Source organism: Onychostoma macrolepis, chromosome 10 (assembly GCF_012432095.1).
Source record: "Onychostoma macrolepis isolate SWU-2019 chromosome 10, ASM1243209v1, whole genome shotgun sequence".
In the NCBI taxonomy this organism is placed as follows: Eukaryota; Metazoa; Chordata; class Actinopteri; order Cypriniformes; family Cyprinidae; genus Onychostoma; species Onychostoma macrolepis.
In genome coordinates, this window is record NC_081164.1 from 4,908,926 (window position 1) to 4,934,081 (window position 25,156).

General features: G+C 36.8%; 1 protein-coding gene across 4 annotated transcripts; it reads left to right on the top strand.

Moving 5' to 3' along the window:
- The first annotated feature begins 6,245 nt into the window (after positions 1 to 6,245).
- trappc13 (trafficking protein particle complex subunit 13) lies at positions 6,246 to 25,139 on the top strand. Of its 4 annotated transcripts, none has more exons than XM_058789469.1 (13): positions 6,246 to 6,377; positions 7,913 to 7,981; positions 11,709 to 11,808; positions 12,643 to 12,727; positions 12,823 to 12,950; positions 17,199 to 17,271; positions 17,585 to 17,629; positions 17,986 to 18,003; positions 19,379 to 19,512; positions 20,446 to 20,644; positions 21,167 to 21,267; positions 21,353 to 21,500; positions 24,811 to 25,139. In XM_058789469.1, exons 1-13 carry the CDS (start codon positions 6,296 to 6,298, stop codon positions 24,916 to 24,918), a joined length of 1,290 nt encoding a protein of 429 aa, XP_058645452.1. In that variant the 5' UTR covers positions 6,246 to 6,295; the 3' UTR covers positions 24,919 to 25,139. The 4 variants fall into 4 exon arrangements, with proteins under 4 accessions (XP_058645452.1, XP_058645453.1, XP_058645455.1 ...); XM_058789472.1 differs by having other exon boundaries at positions 6,346 to 6,377; positions 7,913 to 7,991; XM_058789471.1 differs by lacking the exon at positions 6,246 to 6,377 and adding an exon at positions 11,445 to 11,478 and having other exon boundaries at positions 7,925 to 7,981.
- The last annotated feature ends 17 nt before the right edge of the window (positions 25,140 to 25,156 follow it).

The following is a 25,156-nucleotide window of genomic DNA, read 5'->3' on the forward strand; positions in this document are numbered from 1 at the left end:
CCACCTCCTCAGGTTTGGTCTTTTACGAGTGCCATCTTCATGTCGAGTTGAACATTTCCAACCTATTCAGAGAGTTTCAATTATTTTGATAATTAATATTATCATTCTGACATGCGTTAGCAAATGTACAGATGTTCACTGATGCTATTTTATTTGTAGCCTAGATGTTGTATAAATTCATTCCATTTCATGGACATAATGGGCAATGTGCTTTAAATTTTGTGGATAACAGAAAACACCTTCCATGGACAAAATCCATCAGCAAGCCAGTTAAGGTGATATTTCGTCAATGAAAGAGGTTACCTGGGGCCCGTTTCAGAAAGGAGGTTAAGTGAAAACTCTGAGTACGTTAACCCTGAAATGAGGGAAACTCTGGGTTTTCCGTTTCAAAACGGGAGGTTTGTCAAACCCGAGAAAGCAGGGTAAATCATGGTTTTGTAAAGTCAAAACTTATCCTATGAATCTGAATTTGTTAATCTACCATCATGGTACAGGCCCCAGGTTTAGGTCAGGATTAGCGGGCTCACAAAGCTCGATATAAACATTCTCTGAGAACTCGGAGTTTGTGATTAACTCTGGAACGCGTGCACCTGAACGTGTGACACGTGCAGCAAACAGCCAATCACATGGAGCGTGGAGAGCATCAGCAAAGCATCAGTTTGATTCACTTCTCGCGAGTCAGCACTTTTCTGCTGAAGATTAAGAGATGTCTTTATTAAAAATGTAATAAATTTAAATGCATTTATAAGGCAGGAATAAACACTTATGCTGCAACAAAAGTTTGGCAGAAGAAAGACAATATGACTACGCAAAGGAATCAACTGAATTTAATTATTTATCTATATAGTTTCACACAGAGCTCAAAAGGAAAACATAAAAGTTTCGTCATTTTAAAAGTTGGATATATTAAAGCTTATCTAGATCTATATATATTTCATTTAAATACGAAGCTTAAAATTAATTGCCACTTCATATAATAATTATATTAATATATTATATGAATTATAAAAAATGACAATTAATATTAAATAAATAAATAAGTAGCTGCAAAAGTCGGGCAATTCTGTCTCTAAAATTCTTTGACTATAAACTGCTTTCATTTGGAGTGAGAGATACGGGGCAGTGGCTTCATTGCATCAGATATACGTCACTTTGCTCACAGCTGATTGGTCCAGTTTGGGTTTGCGATCTCTAACCCAAAATAAAACCTGCTCTAGAGCAGGGTAGCCGTGTAGCGTATGTTACCGTGGTAACGAAACCCGCTCAAAACCAACCAATCTTCTTGAGCCCGAAACTCAAGAGTTTGCTCAAACTAAACGTGAACTTACCTGGGTAAAAACTGAAACCAGCTTTGTGCTACAGGCCACAGAACTGGGGCTGTAAATGGGTAGTTGCCTTTTAAAAAATTGCCTTTAAAATTGTCCAAATGAAGTTCTTAGCAATGCATATTAATCAAAAATTAAGTTTTGATATATTTACAGTAGGAAATTTAAGACTGGTTTTGTGGTCCAGGATCACATATTACATAACATATTACATTGTAATAATATATAATGTTGGGTATATAATATATAATCTGTCACGCCCACTGAAGGCTCGTCAGTAGGTCACACATTTGCTGATGGCTCTGAAGTGAACTAACCTTGGAACATCTTCAGAGAGCAAGTTACTATGGTTACTTACATACCCTGAAAGTAACCTCCGATTTTGGAACCAAAAGCTGAGGTTATCAGCCCCACTTATCTTCAAACATACCCGGGTATGTCACATAACCTGCTTTCTGGAATACACCCCTGTAATGATAGGGACACAATAGCACACATACTAGGAAACTAGGGCTGCGTCCAAATTTCCAAAAGCTTGCTGACTTGTTGCCTCACTGCTTCATCAGGCAATGACTTTGCAGGCAGCGTTTGCGCATGAAGGCACCTCACGAAACTGATTTTAGACAGGCTTCTGAGGCAGTGTAACAGTTTAATGATCTACAAAAAAAATTGAGCAAGCTTTGGTAATAACTAAGCAAATATTTAATTTTTAACTTTTGTGCAATCTATCTTTGAATCCGTTAAATCCCAACAATAATTGTATTTTAGCATCAGAAACAGTACTGTGTACACATACTGGTGTGGATTAACCACTACAGAAACAAAAAAATAATTGGTAGCTCTGGCACAAACCTTACATTGGGTGGTGGTCTTAATATATGTGTATATATATATTAGTGCTGTCAATCGATTAAAAAAAAGTAACTAATTAAATCGCACATTTTTCTGAAATTAATCGTGATTAATTGCGATTAATCCCACCTAACATAAAAGTTTTTAAATATGCTTTTATATTGCAATAATTTCACATTCAATCTTCAAATTAATGTACAAACAACATAAAGACAGTATATTTTAAATATCTGTTTAATGGCATCTTTTTTTATGACTGAAGGCCAGTATCACTGATACCAATTAATACTGATTTCCCTAGACAAATGTTTCCCCCTAATATTTAACCATTGACTATAGCCATTCAACTTTACAGTATAATTAAGAGCTATCAATTTTAACATTTATTAGACTTTAAAAATAACTTCTAATTTAAGTGAACTTAAAACAATCTTCACATAAACCCATTATAATAAATGTCATATTTATCTACCTGTGCCCCTAGGCAGAAATATACAGAAATTGAATAAAGTTATCAAACACTAAATTCTAAACTAAATACAGATACAGATACAGATACAGATACAGATACTAAATACTTACAGCTATATAAAAATTATTGATTTCCTCTTTTTTCTTTTGTTCTTGATGAACATCTGCTGGTTATTAGGTTGTTTTGGCTTCTATTTCTTTAAGAGATGTCGCTGCTGAACATGACGCGGATCTGACAGGCATTGTATTTTCTCTCAACTCTCATCACCTTTTCTGACCCATTTCAGTCTCTAATGAGCTGACGAGTTTAATCGGGTGTGTTAGATGAGAGAGACCGTGCTGGGCTGCTCCAGGACAGTTTTGAAAACCATTTCAGAGTCATGTTCTTAATGTAACTCATATAGGCCTATAACATATTACATGCATGCCCATTTATGGCAGCTTTAATCGCCTTTTTGGTAACTTCATGACTTAATTGATCACGACATTGCATGCTCGTAGTTTCTTTCGCGATTTGATATGAAATGATACAGGATACAGCGCGTGCCGGAGCCTTTGTGTGTGTATTGAAGAGCACGCACTGCGAGCACAGTTTCTGCGCTCGTTTGAAATGAAAATGTTGGGTTTGGTGCTTGATGAAGTCACTGGCAATAAAACTTAGAAAAACGTTGTAAACCAGCAGATTTGCAAACTAGACAATAATTTAGACGAGCGGCTTGTGTACCATCACTTTTCCTCCAGATATTTGTAATGTTTTACGGAGGAGAAATAAATAGAATGTTCATTTTAACGGCATCTAGCACAAACGAACGGAGCCGTTGGCGTGGACAGAGAGCGCCCTGAATTAGCAAATGCTATTTGTTATTCCTTCCTCGGGGGAATATGTTCAATATAATGGCACAAATCGAGCACAAACGAATTAGAACGATTTAGACTCACAGTTAAAAAAAAAAAAAAACCTTCTCACCATTTCAACTTAATGCTGCCTTGAAATTTAAGCTTAGTCAACTTGAAATATGAAGTTAGTGAAAACTTGGAGCTGACTAAACCTAAAATTTCAAGGCAGCACGAACACTAACTTTTGTTTTTATTAAACTCTGCGGCAGCGCTAAACAGGGTGGAGAGTGAAGTTTTCGTTATATTTAAGAAGAGGTCATGGTTATTGTTTCTTTTAATGGCACAAACCAGCACAAATCGAGCACAAACGAATGGCGCCGTTTTGGAACGATTTAGATTGCATGGGGTGGAGAGTGACGTCACTGTTCGTAAAAAGTTTATTTTCGTTATATAAAAGAAGCGGTCATAGTTACTTCTTTTAACGGCACAAACGGCACAAAACAAGCACAAGCAAATGGCACCGGTTTGGATAGATTTGGGCGGCATGGGGTGGAGAGTGACATCACTGCCCAGAATTGTTTTTGTTATTTCTAAGAAGGGGAAATATATTTGAAGTTCATTTCAACAGCACAAATCAGCACAAATCGAGCACAAACGAATGAGACCAGTTTTGTGCGATTTAGACGAACTGGGGTGGAGAGTGACGTCACAGCTCCCGAAAATATTTTGGTTATATCTAAGGAAGGAAAATAGATACAGTGTTTGTTTTAATGGCACAAACGAACTGCGCTGGTTTGAAGCGATTTGGGCAACATGGGGTGGAGAGTGACGTCACATGGTCAAAAAAAGAATGTTTAATATCTCAAACACCAAACCAGCACAAACTTTGTTTTTGCGGCACAAATCAGCACAAACATTGCACAAATGAATGGCATAGTTTTAGTGATTATGTCTTTTTATGGGGTACCAACTTCACGGAGGTAAATATCGGCACCCTTGGTAAATATGAACAAAGAAGGCTGTGAAAATTAATCTGCATTGTTAATCCTTTTGATCTTTTATTAAAAAATTCACAAAAATCTAACCTTTCATTGGATAATAAGAGTTTAAAATGGGGGAAATATCATTATGAAATAAATGTTTTTCTCAAATATACGTTGGACACAATTATTGGCACCCCTATAAATTCTTATGTGTAAAATATTTCTGAATTATATTCCCATTCATATTCACAATTTTCAGCACTCCAGGGTGATTATGAACATGAAATTATCCAGCCATGGCTTCCTGTTTCACAGAAATATAAATAGGAGGGAAAACAAAGCCCAAATTCCCTTAATCATCCATCACAATGAGAAAACCAAAGAATATATTTCTGATATGCAGCAAAAGATAATTGAGTTTCACAAATTAGTGAAGTGACTTTAAGAAAAGAGCTAGAGCAGTGAAAATTCCCATTTCCACCATCAGGGCAATAATTAAGAATTTCCAATCAACATAAAATGTTAGGAAACTGCCTGGAAGAGGACGTGTGTCTATATCATCCTAATGCAAGAAGGAGACTTTGAGTGGCTAAAGACTCTCCAAGGACCACAGCTGGAGAATTGCAGAAAATAGTTGAGTCTCGGGGTCAGAAAACCTTAAAAAAAAAATTGTCAAACAGCACCTACATCACCACATGTTGTTCGGGAGGGTTTCAAGAAAACTTCTCCTCGCTCATCCAAAACAACTCCAGCATATTCAGTTATCAGACACGACTGGAACTTCAAATGGGACTGGCTTCTATGGTCAAATGAAACTAAAAAATGAGCTTTTTAGCAGCAAACACTCAAGAAGGGTTTGGTGAACACAGGTATAAAAAGTACCCCATGTGTACAATGAAATATACTGCTGTATTTTTGATGTTGTGGGCCTATATTTCTGCTGGAGGTCCTGGACATCTTGTTTAGACGCATGGCATCATGGATTCTATCAAATACCAACAGATAAAAAATCAATAAGTGACTGACTCTGTTATAAATCTTATAAAGGGCCATGTTTGGATCTTCCAACCGTACAATAATCCAAACACAAACCTCAAAAACAACACAAAAATGGGTCACTAAGCACAAAACCAAGCTTCTGCTGGCCATTCCAATCCTCTGACCTGAACCCTGTAGAAAATGAGTGAACTGAAGAGAAGAAGCACCAACATGGAGCTGTGAATCTAAAGGGTCTGGAGTGATTCTGGATGAAGGAATGGTCTCTGATCTCTTGTCAGGTGTCTCTAACCTCATCAGGCATTATAGGAGAACATTTAAAGCTGTTAAACTGGCAAATGGAGGTTTCAAAAAGTATTGAATAAAAGGGTGCCGTTAATTGTGGCCAATCCAAGTTTTTTTGTTTTTGTTTTTTTACAACAAAATTAAATTATCCACATAAATAATATAAACACAAAACATAGAATACATTTAAATATAATTAAAAGGCATCAGGCAGATTGTGTAATTATATATAATTATATAAAGTAAGATAGGATAGATTATGTGACAAAAAATGTGTCATACAATAACTAGTATCATTAGCCAGTGTATACAGTACTACATTACCTTTCATAAAAACACGCACTTATGACATTATAGAGTTTTAAAAACGTGTATATTTTATGACTAATTTTGTTACATAAAAATAGTTTTAAAATTATAAACATACATATCTGCTGATACTGATATTATTTATGTCTTACTTGAAGCGAGTATCAGTTTAAGATTTGTTCAACCGGTGCCGCTGAAACGCGGTTTGTCCCTCTGTACTCGCCGTGAGCAGCTGATATGCAGGTCAAAGGTCAGTCCAGTGTAGCAGACAAGATGGAGGTCAACCAGGCAAAACAAGAGCATCTGCTCGCTTTAAAAGGTACTGCGGGTGTTTACTTTTTTACTAGAGTATCGAGGGCACAGCTGAATGTCTGAACAATGTTGCGGTTCATTCATAAATATCGCTGAAATCCCCGCTGTAGCTGTGAAGTGATCATCCCTGCTAGCTGCTAATTTCTGCTGAGTACAGAGACTAAATCTCAAATCTAACGTTACTGCAGCTCATTAAGTTTGTGCCACGGTACAATGTTTACTTAGATTTTTTTGTCCTTCAGAGTACGTTTCTTAAAAACAGTCCATTAATTTGCGTATAGTAATTTTCTATTGAATTGTCCTGGAGAAAACAAATGACAGGTGCTGTTTTGTATTATCAGACAAACAGATCTCTGTCTTTTATTGAGTCTATTATTGAATTAGATAATAGAAAAACAGTTGTGAATCTCACATGCGTACTGGGGATCTTTATTATCTCTTCTATGCTGAATGTCAAATAACCCTAAATCTGTCATATAGTATTCTTGTGCATAATGTCTTTAATTTTGTCGTAATTTTCAGGCTGGCAAAATGTATGAAGAACAACAAATGATTTTATTCTTGACAGTCATTTTCATGTTTGTTATCTTGGTATGTTTAGTAGGTTAGCGAAACTAGTGTAAATTAACATAAACAAACAAGCACATAAAGAATTAATAAGTTATATTTTGTATAAAGAAAATTAAGCCTTTTTTGGAACCTTTAAGAATTTGATGAATGTAACTTTTTTTCAATGAGATAAATGTGCTATATTTTGTTTCAATAATATTTATGCTTCGATATTTTGTATTTTGAGGGGATTTCGTGGTACTAGACAATACTCGTATATCAAATTTATACCTTTATTTCTTTATAAAAACACAAATATTCATAAAAAAAATAACATCTATGGAAGGCAGATTGGTGTTTGAACTTTGAAGACCATTTAACTTTGTCTAATCATGTCAACATCCACAATTTGTTTTTCTTTGTGTGTGTTCATATATTAGCAGGTGCCACAAAAGTCACCAGGTTTCTTACTATTCCAATGAAGAAGAAAAAACATAAACTAAATGACTGAAGACCACCAGGGGATCAACCACAATTATATGCACAATTGTAGATACACATCATGATAGTGTTGTATTAACGAATTTAATTTCATGTAGATTTTAATCAGATTGACTATAGAGTATTATGTCTGGGTGATTTTCAATACTGTGTGACATTTAGCTACATACAGGTTCTTGACTTAGTTGTCATCAAAAATAATTACAGAGTGCAAACAATCTTGTACAATCCTGCAACAGTGAAATATTATTAGATCTTCATAATTTGCTTCTTTATAGCTGTGGACTCACAGAGATATAGATTCAGGAAGACATTGAACTACATATTTACAATGTACTGAAAATATCAGTTTATTGCCTTGAATCAACTGGATCAACTGAGCATTTAAAACTATACAACTACACAATGAGTTGTTACTGTTACTCTTATCAAACTTAAATCTAAATATTGTAACTCTTTCATATTAACAGTCTCTTATGTTTCTCTCTCCAGTGATGCGGCTGACCAAACCTACACTTTTTACAAACATGCCAGTGACGTGTGAGGACAGAGATCTTCCAGGTACAATCCAGTGAGGCTTACGTTAACTTGGATTTTATTAGTAATCAAGAAACATTTGAAGAAAACACGTATTTTGTTAAATCAAATACAGAATCATTGGTAAAAATTAATTTCATAATTTGTTAGTTAAATTAATATTAAATCCAGAGGTCCCCAAACTGTTCACTATGAAGGGCTGAAATTTAACTTGATTGAACAGCTGAAACTAAGTGTTTTATTACAGTATACTATATTATAGTATACATTCTTACATACAACAGTTCTTTCTGGACCTCGAATCTGATTGGCAGATAAGAGTGCGATATTAGTGTGATAACAGAGCTCCTCTAACCGCTTCACCGGTTGTATCTCTCCGCTTGCCGTATTTCTCACAGCGAGTCAGAATCCTGGCGGACGTCCAAATCAACTATAATTTAAAAATAATACTGTTTTTGTGTCATGGAAGGTAGTTTTAAGAGCATTTTAGGTGAGAATGTACTTGTTTGGACTACAAATATGCGGTTTGTTAATAAAGATAACGTCTATTTAAAAATTTGCTTCAACATTTTTGGAGATGTGAGCTCCAGGGTGCCAGGGGCCATTCAGCGCTCATGACGCTGTGGAGAGAGCGCCTCACCTCATTTACTCTGGTGTCTCTATAGTGGTTAAACATGAGATATAATTTGTTTTGGGTAAATCTAACAGGCGGTCTTTGGTCTCATTAATCTGTTGTTTGTTCCAGAGCAAATAGTTTTGGCAAAATCTCACCATGTTTATGGTTCTCACCAACTTCAATGCTGTATATCAGAGCGCTGCCTTTGTACTTTTGACTGAATTGCCTAGCAACTTTTATGATGACTGTTGTTGTTGTTTATTAAATATTATTATTCAATAAATATTTTATATAAATAATAGTAGTATTTAGTATTAGGAAGCAGTGTGTGTGTGTTGATGGTGATTTTGGTTACATTGTTCCACCATTAGATGGCGACTAGAGACTGTTTTACGAGTCAGTAGTAAAGACTTTTGAATGAAAAAATACTGAAGTGCAGTTTTGTACAAGGAAGTTATTTTTTCTTTCAAAAAGCTTGTACGCAGCCAACAAATGCACCGAGCAGCGCTGTCATCAGGAATCACCTTTAAAGGGTTAGTTCACCCAAAAATGAAAATTAGTCCATGTTTTACTCACCCTCAAGGCATCCTAGGTGTATATGACTTTCTTCTTTCAGAAGAATCCAATCAGAGTTATATTAAAAAAAATTCCTTGATCTTCCAAGCTTTGTAATGGCAGTAGGCGGGTGTTTCTGTTCAACAGTCCAAAAGTACTGAAATAAAGCGCATCCATCTGTATTAAAACATGCCTCACGCGGCTCCGGAGGGTGAATAAAGGCCTCCTGTAGCAAATCGATGCGTTTTTGTAAGAAAAATATCCATATTTAAAATGTTACAAACACCTTTCTTTCACTTCTGCTAACTGTCGTAGGCGGAAGCCGTTCCGGCGGATGACGTAGGACATACGCCAGTGATTAGTGACGAATGCGGAAGCGCAGAGGAAAGAGAACAAAAGAAAATGCCGGTCATGAATTAGAAGCACAAAACAACGATTTGTAAAGAAAAATGTAGGAGGATTTCGATAAAAGCCAAGAGGAGACTGGTTTTCTTTTGGTAAAGTAAGGAAACTTTGTTTCCTTTGCTCCTGTAAACAAACGTTGGTTTTCACGAGACTCACATGTGCATGCGCTGCACCTACATCCTACGTCATCCGCCGGAAAGGCAGTCTCTTGTGAACGCACGTACGACAGTTAGCAGAAGTTACAAAAAACTATTTAAATCGTTTTAAATATGTTATTTATTTTTTTATTTTTTAACAAAAATGCATTGATTCGCTACAGGAGGCCTTTATTCACCCACCCCACCCCCCTCAACGTTCATTCATTACTAGTTCTAAAATGATGTTTTGGAATTAGTGACGGAGGCTTAGGCTCAGCTGTTAAACTGTCAACTTTAGATTTGAATCCGTGGCGGAAGGAAGTAATTCTGCACAAAAGAGGGCTTTTAAAGACGATCTATTGTTTTTTTTTTATTTTTTTATGTATTTACACACTTGTGCCATCAAACTGTTGTATAAATGCCAAATCACAGTCGTTCCGATATACAGTCATATCTCATGAGTGTGATATTGCTTATACTGTATATAATCTCTACATTTAAAAGAAGAAATAAATCAAAGTGTTACAACAAAAATATACTTCATGACAGGCCAAACCAAAGGTCATCACAGCCAGCTTTGGCCTGCGGCCTAGGTTTGGCCATCTCTGGTCTGAAGTATTATGTTGCAGCATTTGTTGTTGTAATGCAACACATCAGCCATTGCTGAGTCCAATATTGAGCTTCTCTGAAAGCTATTAGCGGCAGCTCTGTGAGATCCCTGGTATAATGCCTTCCCCAGGATGGCCATATGATAAATCAGCAGTTTGCGATGTTTGCTTTCCTTTTGCAGGTAGCGATGACTCTGGGGCTCGTTCTTCGTACCTCGCTTAATACATCTGAGATGATTTGAAAGATGCCAGATCTTCTAATCCTGATAACTGATCGCTGGCTAAACTAACAAAACTACGTAAATGTTATAATAGATAAATGAAATGTGCACTGTTTTTATTTAATTAAAAATTTTTATGTGATTCCCGATTATTTATATTCGCGATTTCTAGTATTTGTACAGGCTTTACATTTTTATTTCAATGTTGTAATTAGCAATTCATTTAATTTTATCTTTGAAACAGATTTGTTACATGATAGCATTAATTAGTTTCTTAAGGGTCAAGATGAAGTTATCTGCAACCACTCAAATTAATGCACAGCTCAGATTAACTGTAATTATAACAGTTATAACACAAGTATAACTGTATATCAAGACTCCAATACAATTATAAAGTAATTATTTTATCATGAATAAATATTTCAATGAGTAAAACTGGCTGTGTCTATAGTATTATAGACTACACAACATTATTATATTATTTTTCAGTTATTATTATTTTAAATTACTGTCCCTGGATCAGTAGGGTACTCTTGTAATAAAGTAGCAGTGGCTAGGACAGATTTTAAGCATTAATTCTGCTTAAAAAGATGTGATCTAATCCTGTTTACATGAAATAAGCTTGCTCCCAAGCAAGCTTACGGACCTGTTGCTATGACAGCAACTCCAGGATGAGCTTTGAAGAACCAACCAATCCAAGATCAAGTGAAATCGCCAACAATCAAATCCAGCTAACTGAGTTAGTGACATACGAAGGACGGACCCCTGAAAGGCAATCTCTAGCAGCCCTGCTCCAGAGCCGAATGTCACTATGACAGTTCTGAGTAGCACTTCTATATATAAAAGGAGCTGAAATATGTTCCCCTATAAATCAGCCTGAATGAGATTCTAATGTTGAAACATGAAGTGACCTTGTGTTATGCTTTTTTTTTTTTGTATAAATAGTCAGCAGAAGCATGGCTTGCAAACAGTTTGTTTGGTAATTGCTCATAATTTGATTTATACATGTTGATGTTATATTTGTCATACAGGAGATGTTATACATGTTGGCAATTCACAGCCTGTGACCTACATGTCAAAAATGGCTGCTTATGCATGAATAAGACGCAGATAAAATGATCTATTGATTTAGATGTCTATAGTGATCTAAATCTAAGCACCGACTGTCACTCAAGCGGTTTTACAGCTCAGCATATCACATGTCTACAGGTGATTTGTTTATACGACTCATGAAAGACGATCCATCGACCGTAAAGGGGGCAGAAACACTAATCCTTGGGGAAATGCTCACGCTGCCACAGAATTTTGGGTAATGTTTGTTTAATAACATCTAATTATATGCATATTGATAACTGAAAAGTTTCTGAATTATTTTTGGATTTGTTTGAGTTCATGGCACTTTCCACAAACATGGTACACTTAGTATTGCATGACTTTTTTAAATATTTAGAGGCAAAATGGCAAAATATTTTTTGCCTCTAAAATTCTAGTATTTGTAATTATAACTATTAGATTTGTTTGATTAACTATAATCCTAACAAAATTAACTTTCATTATAATATGGCTTAAAACGCACAAATTCTCCATCCCAAATCAGAAATTTTGCAATTTTCTAGCAAAATAAAGTAAATGAATAATGCTATAAATTTGCAAATGCAATGCATTTGTTATAGTATTTATTCATCTTTGTTAAAATTACATTAATAAAAAGTTGAACTGAATTGACAATAAATAGTTGTATTTTTAAGTACATGAAATAATATTAACAATTTTTGATAAAAAAATTTAAATCATAGTTAATATCGAAATTAACATTTAAGTTTTTAAAAATGCTTTAGAAGTATTTTTTATTGGTAGTTATTGCTAATGTCAACAAATAGAACCTTATTGCAAAGTGTTACCAAAAATGGCGAAATGAAGTACAGTATATAGACAACAGTTTACAAAAATCACAAACATTACATGAAAAGAATAGAAATAAATCAGCTCATATAGTATTTCAGCTGACCTCCTGAGGTTAATGACCAGCATTTTCTGCGGTTTAAGCACCGCAGGTCCTATTCACGGAAAGTGCCACATGCCCGTTTGAATCTCTCAGTTCTCCAGCGATTCGAATTATGCATTCTCACCATTTCCTGTACAGAAATATTTTCCTTGGCGAGACCTTCTCCAGTTACATCAGCGTCCACAACGACAGCAATCAAGTGGTCAAAGATATTCTTGTAAAGGTAACGGCTCGTGTGAAGTAATAGAGTATCTTCTGTAGTTGTGGCAGCTGTTTTGTCTCACTGTTTTGCTGTCCCATGATTCTCTCCTCTCACAGGCGGACCTGCAGACAAGCTCCCAGAGATTAAATTTATCTGCTTCAAACTCCGCCGTTTCAGAGCTCAAGCCCGAGTGTTGCATTGATGATGTTATCCATCATGAGGTCAAGGAGATTGGGACACACATGTACGTCACTTTTCATGGTCTAAAGTTTAATTTAAACATTCAAAGCCTTTAGTTCCAAGTAATGTAATGCAGGTTTGCATTAATATAATAAAGTTTAGGACAGTTTTTAAATCGTGTTGTTATTGTTAACTAAAACTAAAAGTATAAAAATATTTTAAATGTAATGAAATAAAATGGTTTGTATTAATATAATAAAGGTTTCTAATCAAATAATGATAGTGTGATAGAGCTGAAATAAATAAATAATTTTTTTTAGATAAATATTAAAAACCTGACTGAAAACTAACTGAAGCAAATAAGTTTAAAGTACTAATTAACTAAAACTAAAACTCTAATAAAAACAGAAATATAAAAATTACAAAAGTAGGCTACTTACTAAAATTACTAAAATGTATACTAAAATTAAATAGAAAACTGAAAATATAAAATAAAAGACTTCAAAATTTTAATACATACTATAATAAATAATACTTGCACACTCAACACACTAAATAATGCACACTCAGATCTAACCAAACCCACTTTTCTACATGGGAAAATTTCTTTATTTTTTTGCTTTATATCTCTTTGGAAGCCTGTTACCGCCACTGAATAAAAAATTGGAACTTTTTATCTCAAAATTCTGACTTTTTTTCTCAGAACTGTATGATGCAAAATATGAAGAAAAAGTCAGAATTGCGAGTTTAAATCATGCAATTCTGAGAAATAAAGTCAGAATTGAGAGATATTATATAATTGAGTGATTTACGCTCAATTTCTTTACGATCCAAGATGATCGCTCATGGCAGCCTCCGTGGCGTCATCCGCAGTTGTTTTTATGTTTTTGTTAGTTTGTCCTGTCTTTAGTTATATCCCTGTAATCAGTTTCACCAGAGACGAATTGCAGGACATTCGGCAGTACACACAACCTGATATTTCACCGGTTTTTGACTATTCTGATGTTTTGCTGGACATTGTAGCAGACAGAGGAAGCAGACAGCGCGGATTTCGGACAGCACTGCCTAGCATCCATCTGGCGAATCTCCGCTCTCTAACCAACAAAACGGACGAACTCTTTCTGCTCTGCCGGACAAATAAGGATTTCTCACACTCTGCTGCTCTGTGTTTCACGGAAACCTGGCTGAATGACGCCATTCCGGACAGCGTGTTAAGCCTGCCAGGCTTTCAGCTGTTCAGTGCGGATCGCGACACAGAATCAACGGGGAAATTGCACAGCAGCGGGACATGCTTTTACATCAATGAGAGGTGGTGTACAGATGTAACAGTGTTAAAGAAGATGTGCTGTTCAGATCTAGAAGTGCTCTTCATTAACTGCAAGCCTTTCTACTCACCGTGGGAGTTTTGCTCGTTCATTCTTGTGAGTGTTTACATTCCACCGCAAGCGCACGTGAGCACAGCTTTACAGAAACTAGCTGATCTGATCACAGGCACAGAACAACAACACCCGGACTCTGTTTTAATCATTCTCGGGGACTTTAATAAAGCCGATCTCTCCCGTGAACTGCCAAAATACAGACAGCACATCACATGTCCCACCAGAGACAGTAATATACTGGATCACTGTTACACAGCAATAAAGGATGCATATCACTGTCCCACAGGCAGCTTTAGGACTCTCTGATCACTGTTTGGTTCATCTTATACCGACCTACAGGCAGAAACTGAAATCAGCTAAACCTGTTTTAAGGACTGTTAAAAGATGGACTAATGAAGCAGAGTGGGATTTACAAGCCTGTTTCGAGCTCACTGATTGAAGTGTTTTTGAAGCTGCAGCCAACAATCTGGACAAGCTCACAGAGACTGTAACATCTTATATCAGTTTCTGTGAGGATATGTGCATTCCTACCAGGACTCATTTAACCTACAACAACAACAAACCGTGGTTCACTGCAAAACTCAGACAGCTCCGTCAGGCCAAAGAAGATGATCGCAGGAAGGGGTCAAAGTCTTGTATAAACAGGCCAAATACACCCTGGAAAAGGAGATCAGAGTGGCAAATAGGAATTATTCTGGAAAAACTAAGGATTCAGTTCACTTCCACCGACTTCGCATCAGTGTGGAAAGGTCTGAAAGAGATCACCAACTACAAGACACCATCCCCCAGCACTGTGAAGAATCAACAACTGGCAGACGATCTGAATGAGCTCTACTGCAGGTTTGAAAAAACATCCCACACCCGCTTTGAACACCTCTCCACACAACCATCAACACCTCCTGCAACCCCCCTCTCCCCCACACCTGCACTTCATATCAGCGAAGACGATGTGCGCCAGGTCTTCCGGAAGCAGAAAAGGAAAAAAGCACCAGGTCCAGATTGTGTTACACCAGTCTGTCTGAAATCCTGTGCTGACCAGCTCGCCCCCATCTTCACACAGATCTTCAACAGATCACTGGAGCTGTGCGAAGTCCGTTCACGCTTCAAACGCTCCACCATCATCCCCATCCCAAAGAAACCCAAAATTACAGGACTAAATGACTACAGGCCTGTGGCTCTAATGTCTGTGGTCATGAAGTCTTTTGAAAAACTGGTGCTGGCCCACCTGAAGGACATTACTGGATCCTCTTCAGTTTGCCTACAGAGCAAACAGGTCTGTCGACGATGCAGTCAACATGGGACTGCATTATGTTCGGCAACATCTAGACAGACCAGGGACTTATGTGAGGATCCTGTTTGTGGACTTCAGCTCGGCCTTTAACACTATCATTCCAAACCTCCTGCCCAAACTAACTCAGCTCTCCGTCCCCACCTCCGTCTGTCAGTGGATCACCAGCTTCCTGACAGACAGGCAGCAGCTAGTGAGGCTGAGAAAATACACATCCAACACCCATACGATCAACACTGGAGCTCCTCAGGGCTGCGTCCTCTCCCCACTACTCTTCTCCCTCTACACCAACGACTGCACATCTAAAGACCCCTCTGTCAAGCTCCTGAAGTTTGCAGACGACACCACACTTATCGGCCTCATTCAGGACAGTGACGAGTCTGCTTACAGACAGGAGGTTAAGGAGCTGGCTGTCTGGTGCAGTCTTAACAACCTGGAGCTCAACACGCTCAAAACAGTGGAGATGATCGTGGACTTCAGGGGGGTTTCTCCTGCTCTCCCCCCACTCACCATCATGAACAGCACTGTGACTGCAGTGGAGTCATTCAGGTTCCTGGGCACCACTATCTCTCAGGACCTGAAGTGGGACAATTACATAGACCCCACTGTTAAAAAAGCCCAGCAGAGGCTGTACTTCCTTCGCCAGCTGAGGAAGTTCAACCTGCCACTAGCTGCTGAAACAGTTCTGCTCTGCCATCATTGAATCCGTCCTCTGCACTTCAATAACTGTCTGGTTCAGCTCAGCTACCAAATCTGACCTCAGAAGACTACAGAGGGTAGTCCGGACTGCTGAGCGAATCATTGGTACAACCCTCACTACTCTCCAAGAACTGTACTTATCCAGAGTGAGCAAAAGGGCTGGCAAAATCACTCTGGACCCCTCACATCCAGCACACTCCCTCCTTGAACTGTTGTTGTCTGGTCGATGCTACAGAGCTCTGAGCACCAGAACGGCCAGCACAGGAACCGTTTCTTCCCTCAGGCAATCCATCTCATGAACACTTGACAATAATTGTGGAACACACACTATTTATACACTTATTTATCTAACACACATTAGTCTACATTTCAATTTGCACATAATATACCTGTACATACAACTGTCTATTGTTATATACCTGTACGTAGAATTGTCAATTTGTGTATTTTTATTCCTTATTTACTTGTTCTATTTTTTAATTCTTCTTTTTATTATCTGTGTTTTTGTCCTGTCACTGTCATTCTGTTGCACTGTTGAAGCTTCTGTCACGAAAACAAATTCCTTGTATGTGTAAACATACCTGGCAATAAAAGCTAATTCTGATTCTGATTTTATCAGAATTGCAAGTTTTTATCTTGCAATTGTAACTTTTTGCAATTGTGAAAAAAAAAAAGTCAGAATTGTGAGTTTGTATAACGCAATTCTGACATTATAACTCGCAATTCTGAGAAAAAAGTCGCAATAACCCTTTTTTTTTTTTTTATTCTATTCGGTGGCGGAAACGGGCTTCCATACCTATAACTACTTTAAGATCAGAAATATGTGACATTACTGAAACCAAATGCTGTTATATGCTGCGACAATTATGTTGCTACCAAGAACATTTTTAGATGTTTGTACAAAATGCTGTTGTCCTCACCATATTTGTTTATCATCTGATTCCAGCTTGGTCTGTGCCGTCAGTTACACCACTCAGACGGGAGAGAAGCTTTACTTTAGAAAGTTCTTCAAATTTCAGGTGAGTTTATTTCCTCCTCTGCTCAGTCATTCTGCGCTGTGGTTGGATGCCGGCTTCAAGCTTCACTCGTAAACCATTTCGCACAGAGCCGAGACTTTTAATTTACACTAAAGCTTGACATTTGAACTGCAGTATGAGATCTCATGCTGCTCTGTACATAAGAAGATAGTTAACAGAGTGTTGTATTGAAGAACTGAAGCCACGTCATTTGAAAGCAGTCTTGAGTTGTCTTGAAATTGAATTTTACATGGATTCTGTTGAGGTGGAATCAAACTGCAGCTCAAACTTCAGTTTTAACTCTATTTTGAACCAGGTTCTCAAGCCTCTAGATGTGAAAACAAAATTCTACAATGCTGAGGTAAGTTTACATTTATGTGTGTTTTTATAACGTTTCGAGAATTATGCATAAGCAAATTACACACTTATTGTTTATAGTATTTTTCACGGTCATACTGTTTAACCTTCTTTTCTGCACTGCCTCGCTGCTTATGAAATAATTTATAGTGAGGCTATGCTTTTCAAGAACCCATTTTATACATTTTCATTTGTTTCATTTGATATCTCTTTTCTAAGTAGTGTGTGTGCGTTTCATTCATAATTAGTTGATTTGTTCACATTTACGCTGCCTCAAGAAGAAAACTGACATTGTCATTTTCTGGTGCATGTAACCTTCACTTCTCTAATGTTTATTTTTGTGTTTTATTCCTCCATTAGAGTGACCTCAGTTCAGTGGTAATTGTTTTCCCTTCTCATTGCAACTTTTTTTTCAGCATAACCTGTTTCTTTCCTTCTCTTTAAAGTCTTTTGAAACAAGCAAGAGGAAAACATGAGAAAAGCATTTCAATATTCAATAGATTAATTAATTATTATCCCATTAGTAAAACCTGTTTTTTAAATTTGCCATTATTGCCAAAAACGTTATTGGATAAAATGTTTACTGTGTTATCAATTGGCAAGATTTTAGAAAGGTTACACTACCTATAACAGTAGCCTAAAAAAGGCCTAAATAGGTATTTGGCTATTAATGTTTCATTAATATTAATATTAACCTATAGCCTAAGAGGCCAAGGTGTGACACCAGCCAAAATTAAGTTGTTTAAAAAGGAGGAATAGACAGACAGGCCGAGCAAAAAGCTACAGTAATTTTGATTTAGTGGAAAAAAGTTATCATTTTTTATTGGTCAAATCGTGCTGATCATTTAAAGAGTCTGAAAGTGAGATGAGAGAAATATTTTTCTTCTGTTTTCCTTGACTTGTTTCCTTTCAATGCTTTTGCTTCACCGCTCACTCATCTGACCAGCGCTAAACTAAATCAATTATACATGTCTGACTCTGGAGAAAATGGATATTCACTCTTTAGTTTTTTTTAGACTGGGAGAAATTGGTTCTTGTTGTTTTTTTTGTTGTTGTTGTTGTTGTTGTTGTTTTTTTTTATTGATTTGCTGTTTTCTTTGACAGATTTAAAACGTTTCGCGTACTCTCTCTTAATTGTAATGGAGTGAAGAGTTTAAAGACATGTTGTGTTGTGTCATGTTATAGTCTAATTGCAAATGCATCCTTTCAGAATTGTTGTTTTTTTATTATTGAATTAATCAGGCTTGGCATGGGATCTTTGCTTCATGCTGTAACAATAACAATACTTCTGTCAAAAGGTGCTGTTGATCCACAGGCATGAACTAACCTCCTCTTGTAATACCAACTCAAAATAATACTAATCTACCAGCCGGAGATCAACTGGGCGAACAGCTGCTTTATTTGGCTCTCTGCAAAAATTCAACAAATTTCACTTGAACTTGTCTGAAGAGCTTGATTTGATGGGCCGCATTCAAAGACTTTTACAAATTCAGCAACACTCAGATCTGAAATCATATTACGAATATGAACACACACTTTTAGTTGATCTTTAAAGGTAAATGTATTTAATCATTTGCATTAAGTCTTTATGTGGAGTCCTTCAAATAAAGTATCTCTCCAGGATATTGTGTATACAATATAAATGTACATACAGTACAGTACTGCATGAAATTTTACCAGGGTTGAATAAATCATTGGATCTCGGCAGCCAGTCTGATTTGATGCTTTTGACTTTTGACCTTTGACCCTACAGACGGATGAGGTGTTTCTAGAGGCACAGATCCAGAACATCACTACATCCCCAATGTTCATGGAGAAAGTCTCTCTGGAACCTTCTATTATGTACAACGTCACTGAGCTCAACAATGTGTCTGCTAGCTATGAGAGGTAACATTTACATGTACCATTGACCAGGATTTGGCCATGTATTTGTGATGTACACGACTGTTCAAAAGACATTAATACTTTTTTAGTAAGGATGTATTAAATTGATAAAAGACATTTGTTACAAATGTTTCAAAATATTTCTATTTCAAATAAATGCTGTTCTTTTGAACTTTGTTAATCAAAAAATCCTTAAATGTATGATGGTTTCCTTGAGCAGTAAATCAGCATATTAGAATGATTTCTGAAGGATCATGTGACACTGAAGACTGGAGTAATGATGCTGAAAATTCAGCTTTGATCACAGGAATAAATCAAATTTATAATATATTCAAATAAATAAAATAAAATAAGTCATTTTAAATTATAATAAAATTTCATAATATTAGAGTTTTACTGTGTTTTGCAACCTTGGTGAGCATTTTAAAAACAATTTACTAATTACAAACTTCTTAACCAAGAAAGTGCAGGTAAATTAAGGAATGTACAGTTTGTGACGTCATCCATTATTACAGAAAATAATTTTGACTTGAAACAAAAATCATGTTTACAGTAATGCAATTACAATGGATGTCTACGGGGGAATGAAATTGCGATTGTTAAAATGCGACTAGTGTTTTAATATGAGACTAGTGTGACAAAATGACATCCAATCTGTCAACTCTTGCTTCAAAAACAAATTTGAAGCTCATATTTTTGTTATCACTCTAGATTGTCTTGCCCTATAGACTTCTATTGTACGTGCATTGCTGTAAATGACACAATTGTTTGCTTTGTCCACCTTACCGTTCATGAATTAGTAAGCTGTTTTCTGCGAATTTGCCATATTTCTGATTCTTTAGGTAAATAACTAGAAGAATAAACTGGAAGTCTAGTAAACTGTAAAACTATTTGCTCTACAAATCATTGTTTATGACTTTCCTTCTGTCTCTACAGCGAGTCGACGTTTGGGAAGATGTCGTATCTGCAGCCATTGGACACGAGGCAGTATTTGTACTGTTTGAAGCCCAAGCCAGAGTTTGCAGAGAAAGCCGGGGTCATCAAGGGGGTGACGGTGATCGGCAAACTAGACATTGTATGGAAAACCAACCTTGGGGAGAGAGGACGTCTACAGACCAGCCAACTCCAGAGAATGGTGTGCTGGATTTAGTGTGGATTTAAAAATAAATAAAGACTTGCTGCAAAAATCCAGCATATTTTATCACATGAATTATTTCATCAATCCTTTCCGCACAAAGCAGCATGAAAGTTACTTTTAAAAGTAATGCATTACGATATTGCGTTACTTAGGTACTCCTTATGGAAAGTAATGCATTACGTTACTTTTTGTCATGTCAGCAGGGCTTGCTTATTTGTTTTTTAATAACAAAAACCCCAAAAGTTATATTTTTGTCAACTGTAAAGACTCTTTTACACCAAAAGTGAAATTAATAAGACTCAGGCTGAAGGAAGACCCTCTGCAACTCACTCCCTATTTCTTTCAACACAAGTGAATAAATTGGAAAACAAAGTAACTTGCGTTACTTATTCGGAAAAGTAACTCTGATATTTAATAGTAATGCATTACTAGTCACTTGAAAAAGTAATCTGATTACATAACTCATGATACTTAATGTGTTACCCCCGACACTGATATGATTCCGATCTTCTGTTCTAGGCTCCTGGTTACGGTGACGTCAGGCTTTCCCTTGAGTTGATCCCAGACACGGTCAGTCTAGAGGAGCCCTTCGACATCACCTGTAAAATCACAAACTGCAGGTAAGAGCGCTGCTGCGAGTGTGTGTGTGTGTGTGTGTGTGTTCTGTAATCTGCGAGTGTTAACCACTGGTTTGTTTGTCGTCAGTGAGAGGACCATGGATCTGGTGCTGGAGATGTGCAACACTCGCTCCATTCACTGGTGTGGGGTGTCAGGCAGACAGCTGGGGAAACTCAGCCCCAGCGCTTCCCTCTCCATTCCTCTCAAGCTACTGTCCTCCGTCCAGGGCTTACAGGTACACCAAACGCAGACATCATCAATGGGCTTTTTTTCATACATATAGCAAAGGCAAAATTTTTAAGTTAAGAAATCCTTTTCAGTCCACAGGATGTTAAAATTAAATCTGAATCGGAATGATAATAGGATTTTACTCAATTATAATTCCAAAAAATTCAACACAGTCACACAGCAGAGGAATTTCATTAGTCTCATACTCGACAGATGTAACATAACTACTATATACTATTTAATTTTAAATGTATAAATTGTAACTATTTATTAGTGGTCGACCGATATATCGGCTGATATTTGGCATTTTTCAAATATCGGCATTGGCCGATCGGTTTTTCTGTTTGGCTGATGCGGTTGAAAAAACTAAAAGTCTTTTAAAAAAAAAAAAAAAACTTAGTCGAATCTAGTTGAGATCTTGTGAAGTGTGCATTTGTATCCTGCATGATCGCGTGTTCTCTGCGTGACGGTCGGTCTGTGTGAATTGAATCCGGACAGGAGGAGAGTTCAACTTCACTGGAGACGCGCAATCGGCAAATTTTAAACTCGTGATTTCAAATTATGCTGCACATTATGCATTTGCCCACTGTCATATTCATGTCCTTTTCACAGTGTGCTGTATGTAAAATGAGTGTTACCTTGGCTTTATTTGAAAAAATATGATTCCCAATGCACACAATACTGAGTGCCCTGTTGGTTACAGTGTTTACTTCCTTTTTAGTTATATTATTATTAAATATTTATTTATTTGTGAAAAATACTTTGTCATCTAAAGCATAAGTTGGTTTATTTTACACATTTATTTTTAATCCATTTTCAAATGATTAAAAATTTTGTAAATATTAATTAAAATAAACAAAGTTATATCTGCGTTATATCGGTCATCGCTGCTTTCCAAGATATCGGCATCAGCCGTCAAAAAACCAATATCGGTCGACAATTTATGCCTGTTTATTCAAATTAATCAACATATTTTTCTAAAATGACAATACTGTCATCAAAAATACTTTTATTAAAAGCTACATTTTTCCTAAAGCAATGCAAAATGTCAAACACGTTGTTTTCAGAATAGTTTATAGAAATAAATATTGACACAAAATTGGGGGATAAATTTTGCTCTTCCACAATGGCTCTTAAATAGAAAGTTAACATTTGACATTTCAAACATTGATTATTAATATAATCTCACGTTTCAGAAAAAAGTTATACGTTAATAACGTTTGAGTAATCATTTTGAAAAATGCAGTATATTTTTAAAATGACACTTAAACCAGTTATATGACTTTCTGTAAGTTCTTTATAAAAATTTCATTGAATTCTATATATATATATATACAGTGGGTATGGAAAGTATTCAGACCCCCTTAAATTTTTCACTCTTTGTTATATTGCAGCCATTTGCTAAAATCATTTAAGTTCATTTTTTTTCCTCATTAATGTACACATAGCACCCCATATTGACAGAAAACCACAGAATTATTGACATTTTTGCAGATTTATTAAAAAAGAAAAACTGAAATATCACATGGTCCTAAGTATTCAGACCCTTTGCTGTGACACTCATATATTTAACTCAGGTGCTGTCCATTTCTTCTGATCATCCTTGAGATGGTTCTACACCTTCATTTGAGTCCAGCTGTGTTTGATTATACTGATTGGACTTGATTAGGAAAGCTACACACCTGTCTATATAAGACCTTACAGCTCACAGTGCATGTCAGAGCAAATGAGAATCATGAGGTCAAAGGAACTGCCTGAAGAGCTCAGAGACAGAATTGTGGCAAGGCACAGATCTGGCCAAGGTTACAAAAAAATTTCTGCTGCACTTAAGGTTCCTAAGAGCACAGTGGCCTCCATAATCCTTAAATGGAAGACGTTTGGGACGACCAGAACCCTTCCTAGAGCTGGCCGTCCGCCAAACTGAGCTATCGGGGAGAAGAGCCTTGGTGAGAGAGGTAAAGAAGAACCCAAAGATCACTGTGGCTGAGCTCCAGAGATGCAGTCGGGAGATGGGAGAAAGTTGTAGAAAGTCAACCATCACTGCAGCCTCCACCAGTCGGGGCTTTATGGCAGAGTGGCCCGACGGAAGCCTCTCCTCAGTGCAAGACACATGAAAGCCTGCATGGAGGACTCCAAGATGGTGAGAAATAAAATTCTCTGGTCTGATGAGACCAAGATAGAACTTTTTGGCCTTAATTCTAAGCGGTATGTGTGGAGAAAACCAGGCACTGCTCATCACCTGTCCAATACAGTCCCAACAGTGAAGCATGGTGGTGGCAGCATCATGCTGTGGGGGTGTTTTTCAGCTGCAGGGACAGGACGACTGGTTGCAATCGAGGGAAAGATGAATGCAGCCAAGTACAGGGATATCCTGGACAAAAACCTTCTCCAGAGTGCTCAGGACCTCAGACTGGGCCGAAGGTTTACCTTCCAACAAGACAATGACCCTAAGCACACAGCTAAAATAACGAAGGAGTGGCTTCACAACAACTCCGTGACTGTTCTTGAATGGCCCAGCCAGAGCCCTGACTTAAACCCAATTGAGCATCTCTGGAGAGACCTAAAAATGGCTGTCCACCAATGCTTACCATCCAACCTGACAGAACTGGAGAGGATCTGCAAGGAGGAATGGCAGAGGATCCCCAAATCCAGGTGTGAAAAACTTGTTGCATCTTTCCCAAAAAGACTCATGGCTGTATTAGATCAAAAGGGTGCTTCTACTAAATACTGAGCAAAGGGTCTGAATACTTAGGACCATGTGATATTTCAGTTTTTCTTTTTTAATAAATCTGCAAAAATGCCAACAATTCTGTGTTTTTCTGTCAATATGGGGTGCTGTGTGTACATTGAGGAAAAAAAAAAATGAACTTAAATGATTTTAGCAAATGGCTGCAATATAACAAAGAGTGAAAAATTTAAGGGGGTCTGAATACTTTCCGTACCCACTGTATATGTGTGTGTGTATATATATATATATATATAATATTCAAATTACTAAGTTCTATTTAATATTTATCAACTTTGCATGTGAAATGACTGACCAATACCTGCTATAACATGCCAGTCATAAAATCTGTCATTTAAAGATTTAGATTTCTCCTAAAGGTACAGTATTTAAAAAAGGGACCATAGAGAAGTTGGCATGTGATTACTGAAATAATCATTTGAAATGAAATAATTCATTTTTAAGCACGGTAATCATATCATAATTGGACTGCTGGGAGGAAATAAACTGATTTAAGTGTAGCATATGACCTCTTTAAAAACATAAAAAATACAGCACAATTCATTTCTCATTTCTGATATTTGTTTTTTAGAGCATATCAGGACTGAGGCTAACAGACACCTTCCTGAAGAGGACATATGAGTATGATGACATTGCACAGGTCTGTGTGGTGTGTCCTTACACCAGTCCAGAGAGCTGAAACCCTGTGGCATTTTGCACTGTCTATGTCAATGGACCAACTCCCATCTGTTCTGCAGCTATTAATATAACACCTTCTGCTCTTTACCTTTAAGCGTGTTGTTTTAAAATGCCATTTTTAAATCATGATTAATCATGATTTTAACTGTCTGTCAATGTAAATAAAATGTAAATGAAAAAAGTGTGTTATAAAACAATTATAAAGGCTTCCTGTACAAAAGGAGGAGTTTGGAGAGACA

What these genes read in the sequence shown, in the direction of transcription:
- trappc13 (XM_058789469.1), top strand. Translation starts at nt 6,296, where the DNA reads ATGCAGGTCAAAGGTCAGTCCAGTGTAGCAGACAAGATGGAGGTCAAC. An exon ending in TGAGGACAGAGATCTTCCAG is followed by an intron (nt 7,982 to 11,708) that starts GTACAATCCAGT and finishes ACATGTCTACAG; the next exon opens with GTGATTTGTTTATACGACTC. An exon ending in CCAGCCAACTCCAGAGAATG is followed by an intron (nt 20,645 to 21,166) that starts GTGTGCTGGATT and finishes CTTCTGTTCTAG; the next exon opens with GCTCCTGGTTACGGTGACGT.